Source organism: Galeopterus variegatus, unplaced genomic scaffold (assembly GCF_000696425.1).
Source record: "Galeopterus variegatus unplaced genomic scaffold, G_variegatus-3.0.2 Scaffold3021, whole genome shotgun sequence".
Taxonomy (NCBI): Eukaryota; Metazoa; Chordata; class Mammalia; order Dermoptera; family Cynocephalidae; genus Galeopterus; species Galeopterus variegatus.
Genome location: NW_007729132.1, coordinates 99,188 through 115,205, shown reverse-complemented (window position 1 = coordinate 115,205; position 16,018 = coordinate 99,188). Strand labels below are relative to the sequence as shown.

Sequence of the window (16,018 nt, the reverse complement as noted above, 5' to 3'; positions counted from 1 at the left end):
AACTTTGCTTGGAATTCAGGGTTTCTGATGTACTCTAATATTCATGGGCCAAATAATAAATCCGTTTCATTAACTTTCTTTTCCATGTTTTCACATAGGCCTCAAAAGAGTTCATATAAACTTATGAGTGTTTTATTTTACTGTCTTAAATGCCAGTGTCACTCTCAAGTGTGCCATTCCCTTGAGGGTAGCCAGTGTTTATATTGTGAAGGGAGTTTGAAAATGAAACATGTTTTTAATTATTTAGAATATATTGTCTGTAATATTGAACTAAAATAGGGAAGAGGAATCTTTTATAACAAACTGACATCTTTAGGGAAAATATCATTGAATCATCCACCTTTAATTAAGTCAGCAACCATGAAGTACTATCGTTTGTCCTTTTTTAATTCAGCATGAAACAGGAAAAACTGATCAAACATAGAACATAAATATACCCACAAACACACACACACATAAACATGCCCAGGCACACACATCCACATAATACAAAATGTCTGGGCTTCTCAAATTTCTGAATCATTTCACAAAATGACCTCTAACTCAGAACTAAATCTGAAGACCAGTTTGTTTTGCACATTTGGCTGTAAATTATAAAAATTCCCATGACTCTATTCATGCAAAAAGCCAATTGAAAATGGTTTAAGAAAAAATGTCTCTATCTGTGGTGTGGCTCATAAACAGTTAAATGACAACATTAGGAATGTGATCACATTGAGCTGTCATACTCCAAACCTTTTACTCATCCTTTTCTCTTTCATTTTAACTACAGGTGAATTTATTATTGCAGAGCTCCAATTACTACTTAGAAACAAAGCATGATTAAGTTTTTAAGAGTCATGTAATGATTACAGAGATAGAGAACAGATAAGCATTGCCAGGTGTTGAGGGGGGACAGGAGGAACTGGTTGTGGCTGTAAAAGAATAGTGCGAGGGATTCCTGTGATGGAACTGTTCTGTATCTTGACTGTGGTAGTGGTCACATACAACCACACGTGATAAAACTGCATAGAACTAAATACACCACACACAAATGAGTATATATAAAGCTAATAGAATCTGGATAAGGAGGTGGATTGTATCAATGTCAATTTCCTGGTTGTAATATTGTTCCATAGTTGTGAAAGATGTTACCACTGGGAGGAACTGGGTGAAAGATATTCAGTATCTATTATTTCTTACATTGCAACCTAAATGACTATCCACAGATGATTGGATAAGGAAAATGTGGTATATATGCACAATGGAATACTACTCAGCCATAAAAAAGAATGAAATTCTGCCATTTGTGACAACATGGATGAGTCTGGAGAAAATTATGTTAAGTGAAATAAGCAAGACACAGAAAGAGAAATACCTCATGTCCTCACTCATAAGTGGGTGCTAAGAGAGAAGAAAAGAAAGAAAGAACAGGCAACAATAATACATTGAACTTTCAGGAGACAAGAAATCTGTGGTTAATAGAGATTGGGCAGCGGGAGGGTGAGGGGGGTTGGGGAGAGATTGAATAAGGTTATAATTAATTAATTAATTAAATATAAATAAAATAAAATCTAACTTAAAAAACATTTGGTAAGCGGGAGGGTGAGGGGGGTTGGGGAGAGATTGAATAAGGTTATAATTAATTAATTAATTAATTATAAATAAAATAAAATCTAACTTAAAAAACATTTGGTATTCTTAACGGTTATAGTCATTAAACCAATTAATTAAAAATTTCATTGCATGAATTTTTAAAAACCTCTTTATTTTGAGAGAATCATAAATTCACATGCAATGTAGTGTAACTTGAAGTGAGGTAGTGTTATGCCTTTGGCTTTATTTTTTTTTGCTCAGGATTATTCTGGCCATTGGGGGTCTTTTGTTGTTCAATATGAATTTTAAGACTGTTTTTTCTGTGAAGAATGTCATGATATTTTGATGTTTTGGTTACAATAGCTTTATAGTATAATATTTTGTTCTAGTGGATAAAAGTTTTGGAATAAAGTTGAAAACTGAGGGTATACCAACTCAAAATTACCTATTCATTTTTTGTTTAAAAATTATTTGTAATAGAAAAATACTAAAATAACATAAATGTACGATTGAAGAACATTCAAATTAATGACAATACATCTATATAAAAAAATGCTAGGTCACCCTATCATATTTTCTGTCATATAATATTAAAGGGAGAAAAATAGGATACAAAATTATATATTGCAATTTAGTAATATTTTTAATCTGTATAGGTAAAGACAGGAAAGAAATTAGACAAAACGTGAATAAATATTACCTGTACTGTAAGAAAATATGCACTGTCTTCATTAGCTAACAAAAGACACAAAAGATGATCAGAAAGAAAAAAAAAACAGTAAAATGGTTATTGCTTTTAGAGGGCTTGGGGGAATACCAGGAGGAATGTAACTGTGTAGCATATATTATATCTACACATGGACAAGACTCAATACGAAAATGTTATTAACCACTATTGTCACTATCTATATCAAGAACATGGACTGTGGAATGAATGTTACTTTTAGTTGTGAAGTTACTCAGGGTGGCTAATTAGATAATAAGGGTAAATAAAAGGTGTCTAGTAAAAGAACACCAAAGAAATGTGAAAATAATGCATGTTCAATGTAATCAATATTTTACATTCCCCATGTCAACAATTTTCAAAAATATTATAAAAATAATCTTGTACACAGGAATATTTACGTGTAGATCTTGCACTATTGAAATCATACCAGAATTCAAATTCCATTTTGAAGTAACTCACTTTACAGTTCCTGAGCACAGCTTCTTTTGGATACCCTCAGTCCTTAAAGCCTGATTTTTCTTCCTACATATCAGTGACACTTGATTGTGTCCAGATGCTGCCAACTGATTTTGTTGGTTCTTAGAAATTCTGTAATAATTACTTTTCTGTAACTGTGTCTGAAATTGTTATACTAACCTCACATAGCAACACATGTTGAGATATGACATTGCAGGAAGAAAAGGGGACAACTGTTTCAAGATCCAAAATAGTGGCTCTCTGCTCATTAATATAATTTAATGACTTTAAATTACCAGTCTTTTACATTTTTTACAAACATTCAGGGGGTGTGCATATGTGTGTATGTGTATGTGTGTGTTTTGTGGTCACTTGTTAAACAAACAAGAGTGAAATAACTATGGATGTGTTTATAGTTTCTGTGATCAAATGAGCTATGGAGAAAGGGCCATAGGGACACACATCATTATCTGAGTGGACTGGGGGGTGGGGACAGTGGTGGGAGGGAAGGAGAAGGAGGGTATAAAACAGGAAAATAGTTGTAGGAAGAGGGAAAACATGCACCGTATAATGTAGAGTGAAAATGTAATATACAAAATTTCATTTAAGGCTATTTAAAGTATATATTAATTGAATATGCACATGGGGACTAAATGGGAATGTGGGCACTTTTCGTCTTGGACTCCTATTATGTTTTTATACATATTGCAAAAAAGTTCTTTTTAAAACCAACACTGTATTGATAACCTTAAGAAATCTGAATCCCTGGTATTTTAGAGCTCAAAATCTTATCGTCTTTACACATGAAGAAATGAGACCCACAGTTTAGCCACTTGTCTCTGGCCACCCAGGTAATTTATAGTAAACATGGACTACAAGCCAGGTCTCCTGTCTCCCAGTTCAACATTCTCACACAGCACTACTGGCTGTTATTCAAGCTTATTCGTTAGAAGCACTGCTCTAGAATGGAGTTCATTTCATACGTCAATGAAAGCAGACAAAACTATCAAAACAGCATTGACCTGTTGCTGGACACGACAAAACATCATGAAGATCATTTCCTTCAAGCAATTTGGCAACTAGAGTTTGAGATTACAGAAAATCAGGCTGCAAGCCAAATCACAGATCTGCACATTAACAGCAACAGTGGCCAATGTTCTATCCATCTCCAACTAGTCTCACCGCCTCGGGCAACACATCTGTCATGTAGCACAGCTGTGCGACCTTGGGAAAGAGTAGAGACTGGAAAAAGTAGTGTGGTGCCTATACATCAGCCATGAGGAGGCCAACTTTGAGCAAAAGCAATGAAGTAAAATCACCATTCATAAGGTCCACAAACTATAAAGTGCATTTTCACATAGTAGAAACTCTGTGCACTCATTAGCTAAAGCAATTATCCATGTATATTAAGAATATAAAGGAAAATTCCTGTGAGAACATGTAAATTAAACAACTTTCCACAGCCTTTCAAAAAAGGGGTGAATACTACAACTAAACCTTGGTTTCCCTAATTTCTCATAGAAAGATGTGGCCGTCCATCAGACAAGAGCTAGCTTTATGGGTGAAAAACAGGAGGCCAAGAAGAAAATGTTCTCTGTTGAGTGAAGAACAGGGAGAAAAAAAAAAAGTAAGAAGAAGCAAGATGTATTGAGCAATTTAGTCAACAGATCTGGGAACAATAAAAGGTTTCCAAAAGAGTAAGAGGCTTCTGTGGTGTTACCTGAGGCCACATAAAACCTACCCTGGTGAGGGCAAAGAAAAAACAGTTATCTTTGACAAGACTGTCAGAGATCAATTCAATTTGACAGACAAACTTTTGGACAGATGAGGGGGAGAAGACACAAGAGGTAGCAACTCAAAATAAGGTGTTTGTTAAGTTGATTTCCCTCCTAAAGGAACCATCATCACTCAAAGGTTGTATTAAACATTAATTCAAATTTGGAAGCATTTCTAAAAATGCTGAACATGGTGTTTCTGAAAACGTGGGCATGTGTTTCATCGTATTTGTATTTCCAGTGATTACCATAGTGTCTGGCACATGAAAGGCCCTCAAAATACTGGCTAAGTTGAATTGTCCTGAGTTGTTGATTGTTTGGTTTTTGGTTAGGTAAAGCATTCTTTGTTTTCCTGAATCTATATAATCAAAAAGCAAACCTTATTTTGTTTCAAAATTTTGCCAACAATATATTTAACTGGGTAACATGGAGAAATTTCTTGGCACATATATCTGTATTCACAGGAAGGGCAGGCTTCCAGAGGATGAGGATGCAAACTTCATGAGGGCAGGGGGTTTGGGCTTTTCACCTTTGTCACAGTGTATCTTTACTCTACCATTTGCCCTTTTTTGGTAAATAATTGGTAAGGAATGGAAGTATATTGGGGAAGCAATTAACATGCTTATTCACCTTCCTCATAAGGCTGTTGTGAGGATCAAAGAAAATAATGCATATAGAGTACTTAAGTCCTTTTTATGTAACAAACACTGTATAAATGTGGCCTATCATTATTTCTATTATCATCGTCTATACTTGTATCACTGTCTAAATATATTTGATAAAGATAAACACAGAGGAGCAAAAAGAAAAAAACGTTGAACATGAGAAAACTTTCGCAAAGAACAGGTAGGCTTTTCCATCTCTAGCTGAAGATATACGACCTACACTGAACAAATATGAAAGTAAAAGACAGACAAGACACATTAGGAAAAGGAAAATTAACAGCTCCTGCAGGAAGTGGGATGGAAGTCAAGAGCGGAGGCCAAGAGCTCATCTTTGCATTGTTGGCAATCTGTCTCTTCCTCTAAGTGGCAGCTCTTTGGAGGATGGGCCATGACTTAGTCAGCCTAAGAGCCTGCACGATAAATATTAACACTTAGTAGTTCAATGCAATGTTATTAACTTGAAAATAAAAAGACCTACGGAAGAAGAATTTTAATTAAGCGTTCCTCTTTATGTTCACAGAAAAGCCTTTAGCCAGTCATCTCCTTATTCCACAGATTGTGCTGGTTTAGCAGTGGGGCGTGTTGAGCATATCTACGATCATTTGTTGAAACTTACCACAGGAGAGACACTATCGATAGACACAATGTCAGAAGATAGATATCAAAGAAATCCAAGCCATGGATCTGGCCCATGAGTAGGTCACAAAGTACATTATAGTTCTAGAGTGGTAAAAAATTCAATATACTCACAAACAAAATGCCACTACTACTATAGTACCAATCTGGTAGAAAATAGAAGTACGCTGCGTTTTTCGGATTGATATTTAAAAACATTTTTCAGGCTGCAGGAAAGCCCCACAAGTCTATTCAAAGTTTCTTCCAGCTTTTAGAGATCTCTAAACTCAATCAATATGAAAATTGTGCTTAAGTTTTTCTTACATGACTACCAAAAGCTTCTGGATATCGTATTAGGGATTTTATTCATCTAAGAAATAAGATGTTAGAATATATGTTGAGATACTTTCCACCTTGGCACTCAGTATATGCACGAGGGCCTTCCTGAAAGCACTTTCTCTAGTAGTGTAGGCAGAAGTACATGCAAGCTCAGACATATCTCATGCCCACAAAAGTGGTTTAAATGCATTGTTAAACAATCTTTGCTCTCAGAAAGAAATCTATTTTTAAAAATAACAAAAATGTTGTCTCACTGAAAATAAAGCTAGCCTGATTATACAAATAAGGAAAGTGACAAGCAGTATAAATTATTCTCATGTAGGAAATTTCACCCAGTTTGCAATTTGATGCAAATGGTTTTATTAAAAAAGAGAGGCAGAAGTTTACCTTCAGGAACTTTAGTTACACGTGTACGTCCATCCCTATTTTGTCACCTAAATATTTGGCCAGAGAGTATTAAACAACATTTTCTGTTTGTTTGCTGAATATTTTAATTTGTTATCAATCTGTATCTTATTATTTAATAAGAGTATTTTACTTATTTGCTAATTCAAGTAGCAATACACAATAGCCTTTCTACTTATTATCATGCAAATACCAATATTTAATGACCAAAATCTGGATACCATACATCGTGGAAAAATAATTTAGAATCAGTTCTTGCCCTCAAATAACCCAGAATCTGTGGCAAAAGAGCAATATAACTAATATGACCTATTTTTTAAAAGATAATATATTATTTATGACTTTAAAATAAAAATCATACATGTTGTAATTCAAAACTTGAATATTAGCCTTACATTTAATAACTTAACAAAATTAGGAATGGTGTTACATTTGTTAAACACTAGAGCAAATATCATGTTTAATGATAAATCTCTAAAGGCAGTCCCATTGCAGCAAGAAGGGAGAAAAGATGCCTACAATTAATACTACCATTTAATGTTATATTGGAAAAAAATTTTCTCAAATAATGAAGATAAAATAAAAATAAATAATGTTATATTGGGAGTTCTAGCTAGTACAATATAAGACAAACAATAAAAAGAAATAACAGATACAGATATTAGAGAAAACTGTTACCATTCAGTAATAAACTTGGCAGGTATAAATCAATAAATAAAAATAATAGAGATTCTCTATAGTAGCAATAACTAATTAGAAAATGTAATAGAAATTATGATAACAATGGTGATGACAATGAGGACGATGACAACAATGGCTAACACAGTGAGCAAACTCTGTCATAGGCAGTATACTGTGTTAATTGCTTCTCGCGTGATTTTCATATAATCCACACACCAGAGCAATGAATTTAGTATTAGTTCATCTACATTTTTCAAATGAAGAAACTAATTTTTTGAGATATTAAGTACAGCTAGAGAGTAGGACACAGACTCGAAATTCAGTTCTGATATCAAAGTCTCTAATTTTAACCATTTTGTATAGTTCCCTCCCACCCCAGAAAGCTATGATTTACTTTCTTTGAGAATGTGTGGAATTCCATCAACCAGTGGAATGCCTGCTAAAGCCAGCAGTTAGCCTGCTTGTTTGTCATTACGAACATCAGACTCTCTCAGAGAGTTTCTTTAGGAGCAGCATTCATCCCTCTTTGCATCTCTGCGACCAGATGCAGGTTCTATTGCATCTGGTATACCCAGGGCAGCCACCTCTGCCCTTCAGAATAGAGTAGCCTTTTTCAAGTTAAGTCTGGAGTAAATGATTAGAGACTTGAGTTCCACATGGGATCAAAGAAGATAAAATTTTCTTGGAATGAAAGAAATACAAATTAGCTTATTCAAACATTTATGGAGAATCTACCACCCAAAGCCACTATGCAGATTGTCACAAGGAGTTCCAAATGGTTTATTACATAATCTCTTTCCCCTGTGAATTTACAACCCAGCAGTAATCTCATAGAAAAACAATCTGCATGCCTCTACTTAAACTAGTTGGCCAGCTCTTTTAATTCCAGTATAGTCCCATTGAGAATATCACTCACACATGTGATTTCAGGGATTCTCTACACAGTGATGTTAAAGACCTTTTCTTTAAGACCTTTGCTTCAGAGCTTTTCTTAAGATCCATAATCCAATATCCAACCATCTAGTAAATATCTCATGCTCACCTACCTTATCTAAAAACATAACTCATTAAACCTGCCCCAATCCACTCTTCCTGTAATTGAATATACCTTCTAAGTATCTCTTGAATCCATCTACTTTCTTGCATCTCAACTTCGACAAGGACACACCAGTGATTACCAGGGCTTCTGCAGGTACCTTCTGATTAGTTGCTCTGTCTTCAGGATCTTTTCAGAGGGGGATAGATATTAATCAAGTACTCATATTAATAAATGTAATATGAGGGCTGGCTGGTTAACTCACTTGGTTAGAGCATGATGCTGATAATGCCAAGGTCAAGGGTTCAGATCTTTGTACCAGCCTGCCGCCAATACATAAATAAATGAACAAACAAATAAATGTAATATTTATTTAAATAGCTATCAGTACTGTGAATTAAATGTACAATTGCTGTCAGGAAGATGATGGATCCTAAAGGAGAAGCCATAAGGAATAAAAGAGAGTTGCAGGCACAAGGAATAGCCTCAAAATTCTCTCTCTCTCTCTCTCTCTCTCTCTCACACACACACACACACACACACACACACACACACACACACACTCCATTTAAAAGACTTCAGTGTCTCCAATAATGTTTAAGAAACATCTCAATCTAATAATCATTCCATGAAAAAGGATGTGATTAATCCACTAATAGAAGAAGAGGAAAGAGCTGACATTTTATCATCAGACACCTGAAGACTTTTGTTTGTATTTTTCAAAATTCAAGGCTCTCACATTCTGAGTAAATCCCATTATTGCTCATATTTTACAGTGGAGGAAATGGAGACTCAAAAAGATGAAATGGGTCATTTAAAGTCATATAGCTATTTAAAAAATTGAAGATTAACCCAGAGAAGAGATGAAACTAGCAAGGACAGGTCTAGAAGATGACAAGACCAACTGAAGGCCAAGACAGGAAAATAAATGGATGCATGAATGTTGGCTGGAAATGTTCTATTTACATTCACAAAGAACGGAAGAAGTTCTGGGAAAATAAAACCTACTCTCTGTGCATTGCCAGGAAAAAGCAACATCTGGCTCCCTTCCATCTCGCTCCTTCTGGGCTCTCCAGGGCTCACAAGACAACCCACAGTGAGTGCAGCCACCAAGCAGCCCACCCCGCAAGGACACAAGGACAAATGGAAACAGTCCTGGCTGTCAACAGGAAAGAAGGAGAGCAAACCAGCTATCGGACCTTTATCTACAATAGTGCTTGTGGCAATAACACAATATAAATAGAATCAGCAGTCAAGTTTCAGTTTGATTGTGCTAAGGGCAGTCCCCTAGTTTACTACCTTGGAAAAGGCTGCCTATGTCCTAAAACTAACCTCATTCCTAAATCTATCAGTAATGGCTTGTTGGTAGTTCCATCTTGTGGAATATACTAAAAAGCATATGTACTTCACAGGGCCTGGTTTTCCAAAGCCTTGCAGTTTCAAATATTGACCTTGCAAAGGACTGGAAATTTCCCTCAGGTATAAGTCTCTGTTGCAAGATAAGGATTGTGGCACAGCAGGTTGCTTGCTCAAAGACAGACCAGTTACTGATTGTTATGTAAAGACACTAAGATATTGCTGTAGGAAGGAATGTTTGCTAAGATCAAGCCTTTGTTAATTGCCTTACTGGAGTGTCATCTGGCTTGTTTCACTGAGAGTTACCGGCCTATACTGTTAAACTATAATCCCACCTATGTCTCTTCCTGTAACTTCCTGGTCTGGAAAATAAATGTAGGAAGAGAACCCCAATTCGGCATTAATTTCCCAAGGAAGGCATGGCTCTCGCTTGAGCATCACAAAGGGAGATTAACCACTTTGGGGCCTCTCACTGCTCAGTAGAGATGCGCTTTGAGTAATCCTTTGTGTCTCCGTCATCCAGGGGAAGTGGGGTGACAAATCTGTGGGGGGGTGAAGTAACACAAAGCAACACCATCTATTATCACCACTGTTTCCAAATAGCACAAGAGATTGAGATACAAAGTGTAGGCTTGCTTGATTTGCTGATTTAGTGATTTTTATTACCTTTTATTTTTATATCCTTACTTCTCTACCTCCCATATACAAGCATTTATGTGATATACACACACATACATCTTTTATCTGAATATGTTTACACAATACACAATACAGTAATCTGTTTTATATGCATGTATTTTAATGCACACAAATGGCTTTACATCATATATCTTATTGTTTCTGTGTCATATCTTATCCTGTTTTTATGATCTCATCTGTGCTGGTTTGTGTACATTTAATCAATTGCTTTTTATTGCTGCATAATACCCCATATGAACATTCAGATTCCCCCAATTCTCCAACACCACAGAATTACTGCAATGAACAATATAGACCTGTATGAGAAATATTCTGGGATATATACCTAGGGGTGGATATTGCTGGGACAGAGCATATGTGTATACACAATTTAGCTAAGCAGTGTCCACCTGATCTCCACAATAAGGGCACCAGTAGGAGGGGTAGGTTCCAACGTAGAAGCCAGAGTACAAATCACAGCTACCCCACTTGCTAGCTGTGTGAGTTAGGTATCTACATCTCTTTGCCCCTTTTCCTCATTTATAAAAGTGTGAATAATTATAGTGTCTATCTCATAAAGTTACTATGAGAATTAAATAAGAGAACAGATTAAAGTGTTTTGCACAGTATTTGACACTTTACAAGTAAATAAATATCACAACTGATTGTCATTTTTCCCACCCAGTAAGAGATTTCTGATTTTCCAGTACACTCTGAATCTTCATACTGGAAGGTCAGTAGAGCTTCCCTCCTCACCGCACAGAAAAGGAGAGTAAGAGCAGAGAGATCCAGTTTCATGCACAAGGACACTGGGTGTTCCCGGAGGAGTAATCTGAATGCAGCTTCCCAGGGTCCCTGGGTTCCGGGGCCATGGTGGTGCAGGGACTCCATTCTGACAGAAGTGAGTGACAACCAGAACGTGAAATCTGCCCCCTGGTATCTACTCACACCTGGTACTGGATGGCATCTATATACCTCCACTCAGCGTCATGCGCTTCCAGGAATTCTTTCCAGTCACGGTGATGGATTTACATTCATTTCCCAGAACACACACTGTCTGAGAGCCACACGGATCTGTGGCCACAGAGCCCAGAGAAGGTAACTGAAATAATTTTGTAGGGGAGGCAGCCATGGAGGGGAACCGCTGAGACAGTCCTTCAGGAAAGAATTCACCATTCATCTGTAAGGAATGCAGTTGGCAACAGCCTCCAGGGGCAGTGCTTTCAAACACCTGTCGCAGCTTTTCAGCCAAATCAATGATCTTCTAAACAACCTCCAGCCAACGACTGAGCATGGCAGGAGAAGCAGGACCTGGCCATTTTTCTTCACAGCATGGGACTCCTCTGACAGGCAGCCTTTGCCCCAGAGCTGTCCACTGAGTTGGCCAAAACTTTGTCACATTTGCCTGCTGGTCTGATGCTCTTCCTATCCAGTTCTGCCTCCTGCCTTTTTATCTTTCACAGACATTACCTGCTCCCCCAATAAGCCTCTTGCACCCCTAAATCCACCTCAAATTCTATTATCAGGAGGACCCACTGACAGAGTAAACAAAATACTAAACATAGTCGTCCCCACTACCATGTGATAATCTGACTTTAGGAAATGCATTGCTGGGCTCTATCATGACATGATGTATAAAATGCATAGGTTTCAAACTGTGCATTGCAGCAGAGGCGGCGTCTTTACCAACCAAAAACAACAGAGATTTTAAAACAATTGATGAGCACTAGTCTATGTCATCTATTTTGTGATGCAATCCAATGTTTATTGAATACTAAACATTTATTCTACACAAGCTCATTCTGCTTTGATAAGTTCCCTTTGGTCTTGTATCAACATATTATAATTTTTAAATATATGTATTAGCTAGTTATTATTAACTGAGTACTCTAAAAATAAATACAGCCAGGCTCATTTTTCATACTGTCTCGCATACTTGAGCTAATAAAATCAGCAACTGACACTTGGAGTAATATCCAGAATGTTTTTAATCTCTATTATATCTCCAAGTTAACCAATGGAATTTCAGAGTAGAGAATGACCATAACCTAAAGCCAAGATTTACAAAATCTTAGTCAAATATGACTCTTTTGAAGATAAAGAAACTGAAGGTCAAAAAATGTGTCGATATTTCAATGTAAATCACTTTAATTTAAACTTCAGATATTGTTTAAAATGCCAAAAAAATTGATGTTTGTAATACGTTAGTACAAACTGTGATTTTATTCAATTCTTAATCTATAAACATAAATGGAAATTAGTTGAAAGCAATGATTCTCAACCAAGAGGGATTTATGCCTCCCAAAGGACATTTGGCAACATCTAGTGACATTTTTGGTCATCACAGTTGCGGGGGTGCTACTGGCATCTGTAGAGAGAGGAAAGGGATGCTACTAAATATCTTACAACATATGAGACAACTCCCCAGAACAAAGAATTATATGGCTCAAATGTCATTAGCGCTAAGGTTGAGAAACCCTGGTTTAAAGTTATTAAAGAAAAAGTATTCAGTGTCCTGTCTGTTTTATTGAAAGCAAAAGGAAAAGGAAATATTTTATCCATAGTCCCATAGTGATTTTTTTCTTTATTTAACTAAATAATATCTCCCTGTTTTCTTAGAAAAACTCATCTAGAACACTGAATAAAATAAATGGTTAGAGTTCATTTGTCCCTTATACAAGGAGGTGGTGGCGTTTAGCATATTATCCAAATATCCTATGAGACAGAAAGTAGGAAGTACATTAGAGATCATCGGGGTCCTATAATTGTCATGGAAATTTATCACCAAATGCTTTGGGATTTTTTTCCCATGCATTCACATTCCTTCTGTTAAGCAGGTGATTTTTTTCAAGTTTGAGTGTTCCCTACTTTTAAACGTTTATTGTTAATCTTATTAGTCAATGTATGACACACGATTGCTTGACTTTTTAACAGAATAATTCTACATGAACCATCCTGGTCATGTTTCGGTATTTAGCAAGGCACCTATTTCCTAAAAATCCCTTTTAAGTTTTAAATTATTTAGTTATGACTATGACAGATAGGTTTCTTTAAACTGCACTTTTAGAATAATTGAAATTTAAACTGGTCATCTGAAAGCCAATAACCTAATATCGGTACTTAAACCAATCCCTCAATTTTCTCACGGTGAAAGATTTAAAAAAAAAAAAAAAAAATAGGGCATCATTTGACGGTCAAGGTGCGCTCCCTACCGAACCAGAGAGAAATAACCACGATTCAGTTTAAATTCTCGGGGTTGTTAAACTGCACAACACCCACCAGCACCTGCGTCTTTCCAGCTCATCTGAGAAACTGACTGCAAACCCTACATTTTATTTGACTCAAAAAAAAAAAAAAAAACATGCGGACGAATTGTGCCTTGCACATTATTAAAGAGGCTCCATTGTGAAAGATGGCCCAGGAAAATCTCTAAACGGTATTAGCAGCATGAAAACGACAAGCCCCACTTATTGATAACATGAACATCTGAGGTGTGCTCGTACTGAACACGATGTTTCTATTCTATCCAGTCTCTCGCTTTTACGATACGTGCTTCTGCGGCAGAGAGAGCCCGTCATGCTTTCAGCCAGTGATCACAATCGATTCTCCAAGTTTAATTTCTGAAAAGCGACACCAGCAGACAAAAATGACTTGGATGAATCAAACGGGGACTACGGCTGTAAGAGTCAGGGAAGTTCCTCAGGCTCCCAGCCCGGCGCTCCCAGCCCATCTGCGCGGCTCCCGGTGCCCGCCGCACCTGCCGGCCGTGTACGGATGCGCCGCTGGGAGCGCCCGCGGCTCCGGGAAGCAGGTGCCGGGGACACTGGCTCTTACCTGGGCTCCGACAAGGAGACAGCTGCCGAGCACCAGCCACCCCCAGACGTGGGGAGACGTCCCCGGCCCGGCCATGCCCGGAGCAGCCAGAGCGAGAAGCAGGGACCGTCTTCCCGGAGCCCGGGAGAAGCTTCCAGACTCTCCAACTTGGCTGGCGCGGGGCAAACTTGTGGCCGGGACCGAGGCGCAGCGGGTCCCGCGTCTCGGAGCCCGCGTCCCGCCGCGCCGCCGCTCGGGCTGGGTCTGGTCCTCCCGGGAGAGCCGCGCGCGTCCCGGGCTTGACTCGCAGCCACGCGTCCCAGCGGCGAGGAGGGAGCGGCGGGAAGGGGGTGGCCCCGCTCCCCGCGCTGCTGCAGGAGCGGCCGCAGGCGCCCGAGCTCCTCCCAGTCAAAGCGTAATAACTTCGTATAGCATACATTATACGAAGTTATACGAGGGGTGGCCCCGCGCCCCGCGCTGCTGCAGGAGCGGCCGCAGGCGCCCGAGCTCCTCCCAGTCACTTGGTCCAGCAAGCCAGGGGCTAAGGGCAGCCGATCCACAGGCACTGATGCCCCACCCCCGGTCGCGCCACTCCGCGCCGGGGCCCTGCGCCGCCTCTAGCGGCTCTCTGGGTCCTTGGGGAGTGGTCCAAAAATTCCTTCCTGTCCAGTGGCGCGCAGACCATCAGCCTCGGGGACGCTAGACGGTGTGGTTAAAGACCAGCGAGGACAGGCGGGTCCTGCATCTGCGGCTGTGTGCTCAAGTCTCTACAGCCCTCTAAAGTTACTCTCTGATGCGTTGTCTCCTGACCGCTATAGTAACACCGTGTGTGGGTGTGGGTGTGGGTGCGAGGGTGTGTGAGAGTGTGTGTGTGTGTGTGGGTGTGGGTGAGGGTGTGTGTGGGGGGTGTGAGTGTGTGAGAGTGAGTGTGTGAGAGTGTGGGCTGTGTGGGGGGGGTGAGGGTGTGAGTGTGGGTGTGTGAGAGTGAGTGTGTGTGAGGGTGTGTGTGTGTGTGTGTGTGTTACATTATATATACTCGTATATAGATAGATAAAGAGATATGGATAGATAGAGGTATATTTCTGGGTCAAATTTTCTTTATATGGTATTGTGAGTTTTTGATCCAGGCGTTAAAGACAAGTAATAATATTCTTTAACACTTTGGGGGGGGGGGTGTAAGCATCTTCTTTTGGGACAAAGCCTGTTCCTATGTTTTTCTTAGAGGCGTAATTATCAAGATGCCGGAAACCTTGCTTTACAGACACTGAGTCTCCCGGGATCTGATACTGTTAGAAAGGAATGATTCCCTAAGATGAAGCACAGTAATTCATTCATCTCCTCCTGACAATGATCTGTGATTTCTTACAAATCAACTTTCATTTATGTTCCAAAAACTGGGTTTCCTTTTAAAACGTATAGATTATTGATTGCTGGCCAGCTCTAAAACACTAGAAAAGGGTGACATATTTCTATTTCTACATGTCTAGAAATGTTCACTCCTATGTCTATTTTAATAGCATTGTTTATATTATGTGTGTATTTGTAGTGTATATATGTATTGTAAACAATCTCACGTACTTTTTTGAAGTAGCAGAACATAAATTATACAACACACATAGGGACACACCTGCAAAATTAGAAGGTAAAGTTCACTTTCCACAGATTCCATCAAAGATTTAAGGCTTTCGTTTTTTTATTTTTGATTCAGGTTTTCTTTTTTGAAATTTCTTTTCAAAATAGAAATCTCTTTTTCACTTTCATCTAAAGTATTCAGTTTGATTAAATGACTTACAATTGTTACCTGTTATATTGCCCTGTTCAAGCAAGAAAACAATTGTATCGGTAATAATATTGATTGATAGATAACATTAAATGATTATTACATTCTAGTTACTCT

General features: G+C 38.4%; 1 protein-coding gene across 1 annotated transcript in view; it reads right to left on the bottom strand.

Moving 5' to 3' along the window:
- Positions 1-14,412, bottom strand: part of PTH2R (parathyroid hormone 2 receptor) — a 103,424-nt gene extending 89,012 nt beyond the window's left edge. Inside the window, exon 1 of the mRNA XM_008583743.1 lies at positions 14,143-14,412. Within this exon, the coding sequence (XP_008581965.1) occupies positions 14,143-14,217 (75 nt within the window). The 5' untranslated portion in view covers positions 14,218-14,412. The remainder of the gene's footprint in view (positions 1-14,142) is intronic.
- Between the last annotated feature and the right edge of the window lie 1,606 nt (positions 14,413-16,018).